At 41.0% G+C, this 17,468-nt stretch overlaps 1 protein-coding gene across 4 annotated transcripts in view; it reads right to left on the bottom strand.

Moving 5' to 3' along the window:
• The window catches only part of FARS2 (phenylalanyl-tRNA synthetase 2, mitochondrial), a 618,388-nt gene that overhangs the window by 157,309 nt on the left and 443,611 nt on the right, over positions 1–17,468 (bottom strand). For all 4 annotated transcript variants that reach the window (XM_037844227.1, XM_037844225.1, XM_037844228.1 and 1 more), the window contains one exon: positions 16,059–16,210. In XM_037844227.1, coding sequence (XP_037700155.1) covers positions 16,059–16,210 — 152 coding nt within the window. The remainder of the gene's footprint in view (positions 1–16,058; positions 16,211–17,468) is intronic.

Consider the following 17,468-nt stretch of genomic DNA (forward strand, 5'->3'; position numbering starts at 1 on the left):
AATTACCAAAACAAAATTCTTTGAGTACATGTATGCATGCTATATCTACACTGTTTTTAAAAAGGCTCGCAAAAAGATATTAAAATGTGAACAGTGCCTAACTCTGGGTGGTAGAATTAGGGATAATTTAAATTTTCTTCCTTATACTTTTCTTTTCTAAAATAAAGATTCCTTATTTTTAATATCAAAATCCAACACTTTCAGTATGGTAAGAAGGAAGGAAGGGAGGGAGGAAGGGAGGGAGGGAGGGAGAATTCTTAGCCTTCAAGAGGAAGAGGTTAGGGACAATCAAAAAGTTTGAAGTGGTTTTTCTATAGGACTCTTATCTGAAAGCAGAACAATTTATGATAGATATGTCATACATTCCCAAATCTGGGAGACTTTGGATTCAGACGTAAAATGCAGTAGAGTAAGTGATACAGGTGAAGATATTCTCCACCTTACACATCAATTTTTAATTGCTATGTTAGCTAGTGGGCAAATTTTACGTATGGACTGTTTACATCTAGCTTTTCCTAGGATGCAATATTTTATGTGATATTTTAAGAGATATATTTTCTTTATCTTTACTGGGGGGCGGGAGGGAAACTGGTTTAAAAACAATGCAAAGGCTGAAGTCATAAACAAATATAAATTTTTGAAATTATTGATGCTGTTGAACTTTAATTGTTGCATTTACTGATAAAAAAAAAGAACCAAAGCCACCATCATCCAACTAAAATTATTAGCCACTCAAGGAAGCATACCAACAGATCATAATAGCTATTTTTCACAGTTGCTTAAAAGTGTGTCAGAGCAGCTGAATGGGATTTTAATTAAACAAATATGCAATTATGAGTACAATAACTGCCTTGCCGTTTTTACTTTACAGCTTGAGCTAGAGGGAATAAAAATCTTCCTTTTATAGGAGCAAGCATGCAACCTAAGTAAAAGTACTATGCAAAACAGTTAGTTGGTGGAATTACAATAAATAAATGTATAAATCTGGTCCCATTCCAACCTCCATTTGGTACCACCAATGGCCTAGAAAACCTGCCATTGGGGCAGGGTGGTCCCCAAGAGCTTAGAACCTTGCAGGGCTTTGAGGGGCACCCCACCCCAGAAAGGACGGGGAGAATCATGCTAGCACAACTTGCCTGGAGGGGTTCTAGACTAAAATCTCTAAGAGTCACTTGTTTCCTGAGAAGCATTTGAGACAGCTTTGATTTGAAGGTCATAGGAAACTTGAAATTTGATTTTCTATTACCTATTATGATTTTTCCATCTGGAATATCCATATTGATCTCCTTTACTTAAACTATGCTAAGAATAGCTTCTATTCAGATAAGTCTTCTCAAGAATTTGATCTGTTTAATATAGCCAGATATATTCCCATATCCCTTATCAGACATGTTATATGGCATTATTGGGGATTCAATATTTAGTCTCTTGCAGTAGGAATCCTAAAACTAAGAAGTTCAATGCACAAGTATAGGTCCTTGCTGATTTAATCTAGGTTAAGAAAAATACGCTTCTAAATATAATCAACTCTCCTGATATGTTCCTCACATCCTCCTTTCCTAGCTTTCTTCTTCTCATTTTGGAAAGTCTATTTTTGGCTTGAGAGGTGAGCGGAGGTCAGGTCTGCTTTCAAGAACTGTGTGTTCTTTGTATTGTATTGGAATTTGCTTCCCAAGGAGTGGATGAGACTATACCACCCGGCAGGTGAAAGGATTCCCCTGCGTGCAAAACTGAAAAGTATATGAAACTTTAAGGACAGTTGTTTCCAACGTGCCATTTTAGGAAATGCTGATCAAAATACTGTTCAAAGTACATGCAGATTTTCAGGTCTTAATTTGCATATCAGATCCTTTTTGAAGTTAAATGCACTGGATGCATCCTATGAAATAAACTTAATGAGGCTTGTTTTAAGTGGGCTGCCCCAGTGCTGGGATTCATTCCATCTATATAATTCTTCCTTCTCGAAGAGGACCTACAGGAGGTCTTTTATCTTATTTCATTCTTCCAACTCTAAATAAGCTATCCAGGGAGGGCAAAAAGAAACAGATAAATTTGTCAGGGAAGTAAAACTTCCCTACAACGTTATTCCCAGTGATGATTACCAGACACATAACAATGGAGGGGAAGGTCTAGTTTACAGATTCAGGAAATTTTGTTGGTTCCATAAGACATCAACCCTTTCTATAACAACAACAACAACAACAGCACAAAATTGACTATTCTCTAGTTACTAACGTTTGTGCAATCAAAAATATAAGTCAAGGTACAACAGGGGGAAATGTGAAGAAATATGGTTACTCAGATACAAAATATCTCCAGTCATTGAATTTACTGTCGCTAGGACTTCCTGATGGACAAATCCAACCAGGCTCAGTCTGTGTTCTGATTGCTCTATATTATCTTGCTCCTGCAAGACACCTCGCTTTCCACAGCTTTCATTCTCCAGCCTCTGCTCCTCCACCTTCTTGGTTCCTTCATTCCTTGTTTCTCTCCAACATCCCTTAAACCTTGGGTGTTCCCTGGGGCTCTTTCCTCATCGTGACTCTTCCTCTTGTTCTCAGTCATTTCTGGAGCTCCAGCTGCCAGCCTTAGGCTGATGATGGCCAAATAGACGTTCTAATCCTGACTTCTTCTCAGGAGCTCTCAGATGCTTATGTGAAGTGAACACACCCACATGTTCCACTGCAAACCCCGTAAGTCAGAAAGCACTAACAAAATCTTCTCTATCAAAGCATTCCTCCCCTTATTTAATCCCTATCTCAGTTCTTCCAACACAAATCAGGACTCTGGGAGTTAGTTAGCACCTAAAATAATGCCATGCTCTCGCCCTCTTGCCCTGAAATCAGCTCACATTTCCTATGGACTTTAACTCCTAAATATATATATATTTCCCATTAGGCAGTGTTTTAGTTTGGCAGGGCTGCTATGACAAATATCACACAATGGGTTGGCTTAAACAACAGGAATTTATTGTCTAATGGTTTTGGAGGCCAGAAGATGTCCAAAATCAAGGTCTTGATGGGCTGTGCTTTCTCTGAGTCTGTAGCTAGCTTGCTGCAATCCTTGGGGTTCCTTGGTTTTCACCTCTGCCTCTGTCACATGGTGTCCTCCAGTGGCTTTCTCTGACTTCTGCTTTCAATGAACTGACTGTGTCTGAACTTCCTCTCTTTATAAAGCCTCCAGTCATATGGATTCAAGCCCACCCTGAATCAGTTTGGACTCATCTAAATATTGGACTATTCACAAATGAAGCCACATCTTAATTCATAATAACGTCTCCAGAGGTCCTGTTTATAAATGGGTTTGCATGCGCAGGAATGTGGATTAAGCCTTGAACCCATCTTTTGTGGGGAACATGATTCAATCCCCAGCCATCTGCTTCTTGCAACTAGTCACCTGCCACTCTCTCAGTTCAGACTCTCATTGTCATTTGCTTCTATTTATTTCCCTACCTCCTACCTTGCTCCTCGCCAACACAGTCTCCACAGGGAAGAGGGAACAATCATTTTTACAAAGGCAAGTATTTGAATCAGTTCAATGATTCTCTGTATTTTCTGCCAGAGAAATCCACATTGTTTATAAGGGAATACAAGACCTTTAAAATCCAGCCTCTTCATAACTCTCCAGCTTCATTTCTTCCCACTGGGCCATGCTCCCTCTATCACAGTCAGACTCAATGACTCTCACACCTTCGTCTTGAAGTCTTTGTAAATATTGCCTTTCTGCCGAGAATATCTCAGCCCCTTCCAGACCTAATGCCTACTTGTTTTTCGAGATACAGTGAACCATGATCTGTCAACATGTCTTGAGCATCTAAGACAGAGGTAGGGGCCACCCCTCTTTGAGATCATGGTGCTTGTCTCATATAAGATACTTTTCATACTGGATTGAAAAAATCTGTGGGCATTTACCTCCCACTGGTCTGAGCTCCTTGAAGACAGTAGCTCACGTTTTTTAAAAAAATCATTTTCCTATCTCCTGGCCATAAATCTCACAGAGCACATACTGCCCCATCGGTGTAAGTGTTCAATACAAGTTCACTTGAATAAATGACTCACAATTGAATTACTGTTGATTTTTGGTTACTGTTGCTAAGAAGGAAAAAACACTTTCAGTCCACAGTGAATAGAAATGTTTGATTCCTCAAGTCCAAACAGCCTCACCTCTTTGGTGCTCCAGACTTCTCTGACATGGAAGTGGCTCACTTTAGCTTGCTACTTCTTCCTTCTTGCCCTCTCCAAAGCCAAGTCTTCAGTTATATACTGTAGTAGGACTCATTTGGTCTCGGAACCTCAACTGAAGCCTTCACCCTTGTTTTGCCCCTGAGCCCAATCCTGTCTCCAGGGTGGAGGCAGTGAAGTTTCCAGCTTATGGCCAGCAGGTCACTGCTGAGCTCCCAGGCATTCCTGCTGACGGTTCAGCTGCAACATCGGGTCTCAAATCCCAGGAAGTTGGTCTCCCACACTCCTCTGCAACTAGTGACTGGACTTCTGTCCCTAAGCCCAGCTACTCCGTGGCTGCCTGTCTGCATCCATATAGACCTCCACCATGCATGCTGGCTGCTTGGCCTTTGACCAAACACCCCCAATAAGACAGATGCCCTGGATCCTGGGCACCCTAGGGACCACTGACTGATATTTGTAGGCACTATTTGTCCTGTCCCTGGGAGTGGACTTCCCGCCTGCCCCCTGCCTTCTTTGGTACCCCTTCCTGGTACCTTACCTGTTGTCTGAGCATCAGTTGTGACCAACTTAAGGAAAAGAATGAGATCAAGAGAAATACAGGGCTGGCGCCTTGTGCTGCTCCAGCCTGCACCGCCATGGGAGGGACGTCCCAGTGTGGCATGATGCCGGAACCCAGAGTGACCAGCTGCAGGAAAGCTGGTGCTTCCTGCTCAGGAGGAGACCAGCAAGGCGAGGCCCAAGTCGGCCAGGCCTGTCTTGGCTTTTCAGAAATTTGAATTTTTGAGACATGACCCTAATAGGACCCAACTCTATGTCCTTGTGGCTTCATTATTAATCATTAATCTGTCTTTAGGGACTTAATTCCCAAATTTATAATTAGGAAACCTATTCCCTTGAGGCTGTATTTGAATTCATAGATCTCTTGGTCATTAAGAAAATATCATTAAATGTGAGGACTGTGGTCTGTTCAAGGTAGAGCTGCCTGGGGGGTGTGATCTAGGGTAACAGACACAGGTATAAATGGTTGGGGGAGGAGACTCAACCACCAGATTTGGGCATCAAAATTTGGTGGTTGTGATGGTTAGTTTCGCATGTGTCCACTTGTTTGGTCAAGCAAGCACTGGTCTGATTGTTAACATGGGGGTATTTTGTAGCTGGATTAGAATCTATAGGAAGTTGATTGCATCTACAGGTGATTGTATCTATGGCTGACTGCATCTACAATCAACAAAGGAGCTTGACCTCAGTAATGAGAGAAGCCTCCTTATCCAATTGGTTGATGCTCTTAAAGGCCAGAAATGAAGATTTCAGAAGTCAGAAAGAAGAATTTCTGCCTCACCTTCCCCTGGGGAATTCAGACTCAACTTCAAAATCACTTTTATTGAATTTTCCAGCTTATGGCCTGCCCTATGGATTTCCAACTTGCCAGTCTCCATGGTCACATGAGCCAATTCCCAATAATAAATCAAGCTCTCTCTCTCTTTTTTTGCTCTCTATTTCTATATATATTATGTCAGTTCTGTTTCTCTAGAAAACCTTGACTAATACAGTAGTAGTCAGTAGAAAAAAGTGACTTGTGATCTGGAATAGCAAATTTAAAGACCCCAAACACTTTAGAGCCGTGGGTGGGGCTGCCTCCCCCATCCCACTTTCGTGGTTCTATGACTTACTTTCCCCTCTGCAGGTGCTCTTGGGGTGCAGTTTAACTTGGTTAAATGTGACTGTCAGGAGAAGGGAAAAGGAAGCATCAGGGGATGTGAGACACTCTCACCTTGCATCTTGCAAATAGTTTTCTACTTCTACACCACAAGATGGTGCCCAGAATACCCAAAGAAGACAGCATCCAAAGGCCCCCCCTCCCCTAAAAGCTGCTAATTAAAAGTTAAAGAGAAAAGGGTGACTGCACGTTAATTTAGGTCACTGAAGAGATGGTTTGCTCAGTTTCTGTTTCTCTCCTTGTGTCATGCAACCCCTGCCCCTTAACTGACCTGTGAAGAGATGCTACTCTGGACCCAGTTGGGGGGGGGCACTGAAGGTAACCCCAAAAATCCTTCAGGCAATGGGATGTGCTGGGGGATAAACAAGTGTTCAGGATCTGAACTAATTGCATTTTGATTTATCTAACACTGGTGGCAAACGGGGCACTGACTGTGATGAAATGCCTCCCTTGTGCAACGCTTTGAAACCAGGCTTGGGGATGGAGGGAAGGGAAGGAAGAGAGGGGGAAAAAGTATCCAGACTAAAAATAGCTTACTGAGAATTGCTTTGTTGGCTGTTCGAACCACAACAATAAAAATCCTCATACCCACACACCACCATTGCAATGAAAATGGAAAATAAAAAAGGAAAGGAAGGCAGGAGTGTTCTGAAGCAGGTCTGGCCTCCTGCTGCCATCTCCTTGGTACCACATGCTGTCCATTGCAAGGGGACACAACTTCTGACAAGCTCCCTGAACTCAGGGCTCGCCCAAGCTCCTGATGGGAGGGTTAAGCTGTAGTGAGTTCTTCACTGCTGGGTAATGTTTAAATCCAGATAAGTGCACTTAACTTGGCTCTGTCCAAAGAATCAAGACCAGAGATTGATTTGTAAACCAGAGATATCATCCCTCCCCACCCCAAATTCCCAGTCTTTTCCCAATACACTTCTCAGAAAACAGCCCATTGACTACACAGCTCTGCTGCCTGGCCAGCATCTCTGCCATTTTACAAACGGTTTTAATGTTTTCTGATTAAAATTTTACTTCTTAAGTTGCAGGAGAAACATGCATCATCGCAGAATGGCAGTTTTCCATGAAGTCTTGTGCTGTTTCCCTTTGTAACTGGAACTTCCTAGTCATATATATTTGGTTGCACAATCCAAGTCTCCTAGTTGCACTGGGGTTATACTTTATTTTAAGGAACAAGTTGGGTTGACTCTGGAAGTTGTTATTTACTTTAATAACTAATGATTCTTTTAGAACACTGTGAAATTTGAAAGCATTTCACATACACAGCCTCATGTGATTTTTACATGATTTTTCATGATTTTTACCATTTAAGGGCAGTACTATTACTCCCAGCTTGCAGACGAAGAAACTGAGGTTCAGAGAGTACCCTGTATCAGATATCCAAGATATGGAGAGTCGGGACTCAAACCTGTGCCTTCAGACTTTAAATTCTGAGCTCTTTCCCTTAAACTACATTGCCTCTTTTTCTTATGTCATGGGCTATTTCCAGTCATTTAATAAAAACACCTTTAAGGAATGAAGAAGGATCAATTAACCATCAACCAAGCATTACACAGTGAACCTCTTCCATTATTAAACATTGAAGGAAGATGGAAATGTGCTACTGTGCCCTGGGCCCCCAAAGGGTTTCCATCAAGTGGAACAACCTAGAAAAGTTTAAATGCAAATAAAGATATAAATGAGCTAAAAATTAGGAGCAATTACAGAGTTCCATACATCCATATAGACCGGTGGGGTGGAGGAGGAAAGAGGAAAGTAGTACTTGGGTGTTTGACCTGAAAAAGCAAACACTTCTGGATGAAACTGCCCTACCCATGGCTTCCTGCTCTGGAAACAGGCTGGACTGTTTGTTAATGGCCCTTGACTCAATCATCAATGGTTTCTTGACCTGAGAGCAGTCCATCTCCAGATTGCCCAGAGACCCAGGGGGCAGCCTGGTGCAAAGGGCTCTGCCCAAAAGGGATGATGATCATTAGCTTGGCCAGTCAGATTCATTCCTTCCAGAATATGTACTGGGAAAACTGGGGGGACTGGTCAGAAAAGACCAGAACAGGTGATGCAGGAAGAGGCAGAAATGTTTATGTCGGGGGAGGAGCCGGGGGTGGAAGACTGGAGACAGGATCTCTGGCCCCTTGACCTCCTGGGTTCCAGTTGGTTTTCCAGTTTGGATTCAGGGAATTCTTAAATACTTTTTGTATTAAAGTAAGTTTGCTCTGGCTACAATAAGAGCCTAACAATCCAGAGTTCTTTTTTACAGAAACTGAGGGTTTCTACTACAGAGCACCCCCTCACAACTGTGTACATCTCATTCACAAGATTGCAGAAGGAAGAAAGACGAAGAGACAGACAGACAGGGTTTGCTATCCTGTCCCCACAGAGAGCTTTCCCAGACCAATGACCTTTCTCTCCTCTGAATCTATAGGCCTAGACGGTTGCCTCTCATTTCAAGTCAATGGAAGTTTACTGAGCATCAATTACGTGCAAGACATGGTGCTGGCCATTCATTTGGCTCAGCCAGTGCCTTAGTTTCCTATGCTTGCCATAACTAAGTAACAAAATGGGGTGGCATAAAACAACCAGAACATATCATCTCACAGTCTGGAGCTAGAAGTCCAAATCAAGGTGTAGGGAGGGCCATACTCTGTCTGAATTCTGTAGGGTTCTGGTGGTGGCTTGCCGACAATCCATGGTACCCTGTGGCATTACTCAATCTTGACCACTGTCATAGGGCTGTCTTCTTTGTCTCTTTACCACTGACTGTGTCCAAATTTCTTCACCTTGTGAAGACACTTAGTCATATTGGATTAGTATCCACCATAATTCAGTTTGGCCTCATCTTAACTAATAATATTTGCAACCATCTTATTTGCAAATAGAATCATACTCATGGGACCAGTGTTTAGGGTTTAAACAGATCTTTTTGGGGGACACACAAATCAACCCTTAACAGCCAGCCTTATTGTCATTGTATGCTTTTTATTGCTACTTGGCTTTTTTGTGTTTTATTTAGCACCATAAGAATTGGGGTCTTGCCCCAACATCCTTGTAGCTCTCATGGCCATTAGTCCATGTTTCCCATAACAAAGGAACTCAGGAGTCACTTGGTAAATTTATTATGGCACGCCTCTTCGTGTGAATTTCAAGGAAGTCTAAAAATGGTCGTGCCTGAAAATGAGAAGCGACTTTGTTTAGGATAAAGAGAAAACAAAGAAGGATCTGTATAAACAGTAAGCCTGTTGACTTGTACAGGAAGATCAGAGACCTGTCCACCTGACGCCCATGACTAATTAGACCCAGGGCGGGCACCTGGCTCAAGTGAAGCCCACCCACCTTGTGGTCAGCGACCTGTGACCTGCCAAGGAAAGCTGAGTTGGGTCACCCAGATCCCTGTGCCAAGAGAACTGGGCGAGGGACTTGCAGCTGGTGATGGGTGCTGGAACCTGAGGGTCATTTAGATTCAGGGGCTGGGCAGTGTTCTCGTGGAGTGTTAGCAGTGGGAGACAAAGGTTAACTTTCCCTTTGCTCTTCTTTGCTCCTTCTCACACCCCAGGCAAAGAAATATTTTGAACAATTGAGTTCTAGAAGAAAACCAACACTCCACACTATAATTTCTTCAGTTACATGGTCTTAGAGACTAAAGGTGATCCGTGTGTTCACATATGTGTTGGAGGGTGTACCAGTTTGTATATATTATGTGCCCCAGAAAAAGCCATGTTCTTTGATGCAATCTTGTGGGGGCAGACATACTAGTGGGGATTAAGTTGGAACATTTGGATTAGGTTGTTTCCATGGAAATGCACCCCACCCAACTGTGGGTGGTGACTCTGGATAGTTTCTGTGGAGGTGTGGTCCCACCCATTCAGCATGGGCCTTGATTAGTTTACTGGAGCACTATATAAGCTCAAACAGAAGGAGAAAGCTTGCCACAGCCAAGAGGGACACTTTGAAGAATGCACAGGAGCTGAGAGAGGAGCTGCAGATGAGAGACAGTTTGAAGACAGCTGTTGACAGCAGACTCTTGCTCTGGAGAAGCTAAGAGAGGACAAATACCCGAAAAGCAACTAAGAGTGACATTTTTGAGGAACTGCAGCCTAGAGAGGAATGTCCTGGGAGAAGGCCATTTTGAAACCAGAATTTTGGAGCACCAGCCAGGTGCCTTTCCAGCTAACAGAATTTCTGGACACCACTGGCCATCCTCCAGTGAAGGTACCCTTTATTGATGGACACTTTATGGCCTTAAGACTGTAACTGTGTAACCAATAACCCCCCTTTTATAAAAACCAATCCATTTCTGGTGTTTTGCATTCTGGCAGCATTAGCAAACCGGAACAGAGGGATATCTGGGTTCAGATGTTGAAAAACATAATTTATTTTCTTCAGTTTTCTCATGGGTCAATACATGCATAGAGTGCAACATTCTAAAGCTTCCCAAGGGTACATAGGGAAGAGCATCTCCCTCTCACCACTGACCCTAGGCCTCCAGCTCTCCTCCCCAGGGTTGATCCCTGTTATATACATAGTTTTAATTTTAAAAATATTTTCCATTTTAACCATTTTTAAGTGCATACATTGGTGGTATTAATTACATACACAATATTCTATCACCAAGACGTTTCATGATCCCAAAGAGATGCTTCATGACCCCAAACAGAAACTCTGCACACATTAGGCATTAACTCCCCATCCACCTCCCTCCTCTCCAGCCCTGGGAGCCTCTAATCCTCTTTCTGTCCCTAAGAATTTTCCTATTCTAGATAATTTTGTATAAGTGAAATCAAACAATATTTGTCCTTTTTGTGTCTGCCTTATTTGAGTCAGCATATGTCTTCAATGCTCATCCATGTTGTAGCTGCACCAGAACTTCACTCCTTTCTATGGTTGAATAACTTTCCATTGTGGGTATGAACCACATTTTGTTTATCCATTGTTCTGTTGATGGACACTTGGGCTGTCTCCACATTTTGGTTATTATGAAGAACGTTGCTACGAACATTGGTGCGCAAGCTATCTTTTTTCCTGCTCTCAGTTCTTTGGAGAATAATATTCCTAAGAGTGGAGCAGCTGGTTCCTAATTGTATGCTTAGCTTTTTGAGGAGCTGCCAAACTGTTCTGTACAGAGCTTTTGTTGTTGTTGTTACATTAAATTTTTGAACCATAAGAACTCTTCTGCATATTAAGTGGCTTATAGATTAAATGGCAATGATCCTCTGAAAGAAGGTTCTGAATGACCAGCTGGAACAAAATGCCAACTTCTTACAAGGTGAACATCTATCCTCCTTCAGCACATAAACTTATTTGTAATCAAGAAAACATTTCTCCATTTGTCTAAAATTATGAAATTACATTCATTATCCAATAGTTTGTCACCCTAAACATCCTGTGACTTGTCTTTGTTCAAAAAATAACACCCAATTTGTTCAAGAAATAGCACCCAACTTTCTTAAACTATTTTTTAGTTTGAGAGTATCCCTTGTCTTTCATTTAGTCCTAGCATTTCCCACACTTTTGATGTTTAGCAAGGAAAGGGTTGGAGTTCTTCTGAACTATCTAGCAATATTTTCATTTGCATGCTTTGAAAAGAAGATAAGTCTTGAGGTCAAGGCATACATTGGTGAGTACAAGGCCTGCCATCACCTAAATCAAGAATTCTTAATTGGGGGAGAAAGAGGGCACAGGGTACTTAAGGAAGGATGACCTCCTAGTGGAGTCTGAATGGAAGGTTTTAAAAAATCATGCATGTCTCCCTCCCCTAGATCAGGGGTTGGCAAACTAGAGTCCCTGGACCAAATCCAGCCCACTGCCTGTTTTTGTAATAAAAGCTTTGTTGGAACACAGCCATGTTTGCTTGTGAATATAATGTCTATGGTTGCTTTCACAATGGCAGAGTTGAGTAGCTGTGACAGAGACTGCCTGGCCCGTTAGGTCTGAAATATTTACTATCTCTCCCTTAACAGAAAAAGCTTGTCAACACTTGGCCTAGATATTTCCTGAGAATCATCACACCATGAGCCACCATTACTAATTACTGCCTTTTTCTTCAGGTATGTCCTATTCCTTAGGTACGTTTCTTGGTGCTGAATTAATTAGGTTTGGCTCTGGCAATCAGAAAAAAAGATCCGAAAAATAATGACTTAAATAAGATATTTCTCTCTTATATAGAAGTCCAGGGCTGAATTGACACTCCACGGCCTCAGGGACCCAGGCTACTTCTATGTAGTTGCTTCACTGCATACAGCTTCCATTGCCAAGGTCATGCCATGGTCCAAAACGGCTGCCAGAGGACCAGCCATTACATTCATATCCAGGTAGCAAGAAGGTAAAAGGACAGCCTCAACCCACCTTGTCAGGAAACTTCCTGGATATACCACTGAATACTCCCACTTATAAATGATGGGCTGAATTTGGTCACACAGATATATCTAACTGTAATAGAGATTCAAAAGTGTAGATTTTTAGTTGAATGGCAGGTTGCTTAGTGAAAAATCAGGGCTATGTAGTTAGAAGGGAGGGCAGGGCACAGAGGAAATTGGATATTGAGAGAAGCCCCTTATTAAGATAGGTGCACACCCTGTCTTAGGCTCACCCTTTCAATTAGCTCCAGTATGATGGTCTATAAATATTTATGCAACATTTATTTAAGAGATGGGGAGATCACTGCCAGTGAGAAGTGTTTTGGGTTGCTTGGTTGTTTTTAAATTTCCAAACAAAAGCACTGCCTCCTTCAGAAGGCAAAGGACAAATTTACCTTTTACTGCTTTTTATGGAGCTGTATGTAGGCCTGCGTTAGTAACCCATGTCTGTAACAGTCCAGTGATGCTGTATTGCATTTTACAGATCTGTGTCCCAGGCATGTGCCTATCTGATCTGTCCCTGAGTCCACAGGAGCCCTACACTATCCACTCCCATTAAGATCTATCCAATTAACATGCAAATCATTTACAAGTCAGAAAGATTCATGTTTGCAATCATTTTAAGCTCCCCTCCCAAGTTACCCTTCCTTCAAAACACATTTACCCACACAATCAGGATAACAGCAATTTCTCTCAGCTTCCTAGGTAGTACATAGGTTTTTAACCTCTCTCTCTAACCTAGTAGACTGATAATCACCACCTAAAAAGGGCTATTTATCTAACTTTTAGCATTGAAGGTGCAAGAGGCAGGGGTGGAGCTAAGACAATATCACGGAGTTAGAGATAGCTCCGTTTTAAAGTCCAAATTTAAAATGAATTTCTGGATCCTTGCTTTCAGAGGGTTTTCTGCATAATAAGCAAGGGTGGAAAAAATGAAAAGTCACATGCCTATAGGCATTATCAATTAGTACAATTAGTACAAATTAGTACAACTAGTACTTTTGTTCCCATATTTTCCCTCCTGCTCAAAAACCCGACTTTCAGTATCTACATGGAAACTCCTGAAACTTCTCTCTTGCATAAAAAGTCCAGGGCTGAATTGGCACTCCATAGCTTCAGGAACCCAGGCTACTAAAGCAAACCCTATGAATTCTATTTTCTGTAAAGTTAGGAGGCAGATATCATGTCCAAGTTCCAAAATATATTTAAACGCTTCCAAAAGCAGCTAAAATCAGATAGAAGCCAAATGGGAGGAAGTGAGGGGAAGAAACACACAGAGTGGCATATCTCAGAAAAGACCAGCAAAAACACATTTTTTTCAGAGCTGAGGGTTACAATCTGAAGTTCAAAATCTTTATCATTAACAAGTGCTGAAATTGGGGTAAGAAAATCTAAACTTTTCATTTATAACAAGTATGGAATTGGGGTGGAAGGTAGACCTACACGAAGAATCAAAACCTTACGTTTGTAAAAACAAACTCACCTCGTGCAGTTGACAAAGGAAACTCAGTGCATCCATTTGAGGGGGAAAAAGGCACTCATTTGTGCAACACTGATACATCAGTTCAAAAATATTTGAGAAAAAAAATGAGGATAATGGCAAAAAACCTCACTAACAGACCAAGAGAAATCATAGAAAAATATTGCCATTGGAGCATATGAAAATTCTGGCTAAATATTTTGCAATGAATTAAAAAGAAAAACCAACAAAATGAAAAAATTTCTTTATGGAGGAAGACCACAAAGCAGAGCTAATTTAGAGAAGAGACGGCAAGAAAACAGGAGGAGATGTAATGTGAACTTGCAGATCTCAGAAGAGGGAAAACAATGTAACTGAAGAAGGAAACGGAAGGCCCACGAGAGTAAATAGATCCCAAGAAAGCACAGTATGGGACAGAGAAGATAACAAACAGGGAAGTCGACCAAACGGAATGAAAAGAAAGAGTTTCAAAACATTAGTGAGAAAATAATGGGTGACAGAAGTCGGACAAAGGAGAGCCTACTCATGCATAACTGGAATCCTGAAGAATGAAACAGAAGAGAACAATGGACCAGAATAAATCTTTAAAGATATAATTAAAGAAAACTTTCTGAAAACAAAAGCAGGGCCCACTCTGTATAGTGAGAGATGACAATAACTACTAGGCGGAATAGATCAACACTGAAAAGGAACCTGATAAAGTTTTTAAACATTTCATATAAAGAAATAACTCTTTGGAATGAAGAGCAAGAAGATCAAATCTTGCCTCAGATTTCTTTGTATCAGATTAAGTGAGAAAGCAATTGTTGACACAAGATCCTCAATGAAAGAAAGGATGGGCCAATGAATGTATGTCCCACCAAATTGTCATTCGAGTATAGTATAAACAGATAAACAGTTTTGAACATGCCAGAGCTCTGGGAATATTGTTTCCACAATTTTTGAACAAACTTCTAGAGGAAGTGGCAGTGAGCACTGAACATCTTTATCTAGAGAACTAAGACTTTCAACAAACTACTACCAGAAAGGTAGGGGCTGAATATCAGGATAGAATGTGAGTGCCATATGCCCTGGTAGACATGACACAGTTACAAAAACTAGGAAGGAAGGAAAGAAAGGGTATGTGAGTTAGACAACATTTAGCAATTGCTCCTTCTCTAATAGCTGGGAGTCAAACGGACTCATTTAAAGGTGACAAGCCAGAAATGTCACTTACCTCCTCTGCTCCTAGCCTTCTGTGGCTTCCAGTTGCATTTAAGATAAAATCCCATGTCTCAGACTTTGCAAGTTCTGGCCCCTGCCTGGCTTTGTAACTGCATTTCCACCTCTTAATCATTACTCTTCACCCACTTCCCCTCTTACTTAGTTCCTTGAGTCTCCATGTGCTTTACTGCCTTACACATTTCAAATAGGCCACTTCGTCTCACAGGGATTCATATACGCCATCTCCCCCCACCATGGGTACACAGGCTACCCCCCCACTCCACCCCCACACACAGGGATTCATATATGCCATCTTCCCCTGTCCCCTGGGTTCACACAGGCCATTTCCCCCACCCCACAGGGAATCATATATACTCCACCTTCCCACCATGGTATTCACATAGGCTATTTCCCCCCACAGGGATTCATATATACCATCTTCCCCCATCATGGGTACGCAGGCTATTTCCCCCCACAGGAGTCTAAGTATGCTATCCAGAAGGCGCTTTGGCACCACTACCCCTCATACTTCTAACCCCAGCTTAAATGTCACCTCCTCAGTGAGGCCTTCTCTTTCAGTTTTTTGATTATGCTCGGTGGATTTTCCCTTCATAACACTTATGACAACTTTGTGTAATTATTTATTTAATACCTGCATCTCCCACAAGACTGTAGACTCCACCAAGGCAGAGCTAAGTCCGGTTTAGAACACATTTAATTCCTAGGACTTAATATAGGGCCTGGTGTGTGGTAAATGCTTAACAAATATTTACTTAGACCAACGAAACAGCCTTTTCTCCACGAAAGGCTCATTCCTAGAATGTGATATTGTAAGAGATCACTTCCCAAAAACAATACTGAAAAACTGCAAGATCTTTAAAACACTCTTACTTATTCTTTCTTTATCATGCAGCAAAGACCAAAAATGCATTTTAGCAAGATTTTCAGAAAGGATTGGTGTAAAAGTATTTTCTGATAATCTATTTGTTTACTATAAAATTCAGAAGATGCTTGTCTCTTAAGCTTTGGGTTTAAAGCAAAATGTTATTATAGGTTTCCATATGCCATTTGTCACAAAGAGAGTGAAGAAAACAGTGAGAAAACTGTTTACTTACTTTGGATGTTTGAACTTGTCTATAAGGTCCACCTTTTCCACCAGGTCTCCTCCAATTGTTCGGACTAAGTCATAGAAATCATTCTCTGTGTAATTCTCAGACGGCAACCAGAATGAAATGTCATTGATCACAGCAGGATATTTGCTAAGAGGCTAACAAAACAAGAGAAGAAAAGATAGATTGACTTGTTAGTTGGATGAGAATGTTTAAATCTTTCATGGAACGTTTCACTTGGCTAATCAGGAAAGGCTGGTAAAACATTATTTTGTCACCTGAATTTTCAGGGACAAAATGTACTTATAAGATAAGTCAATATCTAAAATAAGCAAGTTCCATATGAATGTTACAGACTCTTATCACATTCATGTGTATCACTACCATATAGTATATTTATATCCCTATTATTGTTCAATTTAGTATAAAGCAGCTTGAAAGTATCATAGTTTAGTTTTTCCCATTTGAATACTACAGAAGAAAAGTTCACATTTAATTAACATGTGATTCATTAACTTCTGTGATACTATCAGGAAGCCATATTAATAGAGAAATAAGTAGGGGCTTGTCAAAATTGATACTTCAATTAGTAATGTCATTATGTGTTAGTATTCCTAATTATTAAAATAAAGGACTGGGTTGATAAGTAGTCATTTAGGGAGCTATGCCTTTGAAGATGCAATAAGTGTGAATGTAGCCATTTCCCCCATTTTATTCCTTTTTTTTTCCAGTTTATCTGAGCTCAATGGGTTACCATTATATTGAACAGTCTTTTAATATCAGAGTTACACTTTTAGCAATTACTGTATTTATTTACATGGCTTACACATATGTACATCAATACTATATATATAGGCTTTGTTCTATGAGTTACTGCCATAAAAAAAATTGTTTTGTTAAATGTTTCATTATATCACTATGAAATTCTAAGGAAATATCTGCTAAAGCTACAGATTTGTTAAATGGGCAAATTTACATATTGATTTATATCAAGCCTGGTATCACTATAAATCCTTTGGTGAATCCCTGATCAGATACAGAATAAAACTTTTAAAATGGCAAAAATCTCTGAAGAATCAAATACAGAAACATAAATGATAATTCAACTTGATAGATCAATAAAGTTGTCAGACAAATGCATCTGTTAAGAACACACATTTCTAAGGTGAATGTGACAAAGTTCCCATATTGGTGCTCTTGAAAAAGATCCTACATTTTCTCTCCTAGAGTAGAGCCACGCTGATGTGATAAATAACCCATGGGTTAGTGCCACACACGCTGATGGGGGTTTGGTGGTGATGAAGGAAAATCCTTTTACAAGTTGCTCTTCCTTCTGCCCTTGCAGAACATGGGAGCTCACTGCACTAGGGCACTGATGAGGTAACGGCTGGTACTGCCGAGAATTAGCATGCAATC

The sequence above is a fragment of the Choloepus didactylus genome, chromosome 7 (genome assembly GCF_015220235.1).
Source record: "Choloepus didactylus isolate mChoDid1 chromosome 7, mChoDid1.pri, whole genome shotgun sequence".
NCBI lineage: Eukaryota > Metazoa > Chordata > Mammalia > Pilosa > Megalonychidae > Choloepus > Choloepus didactylus.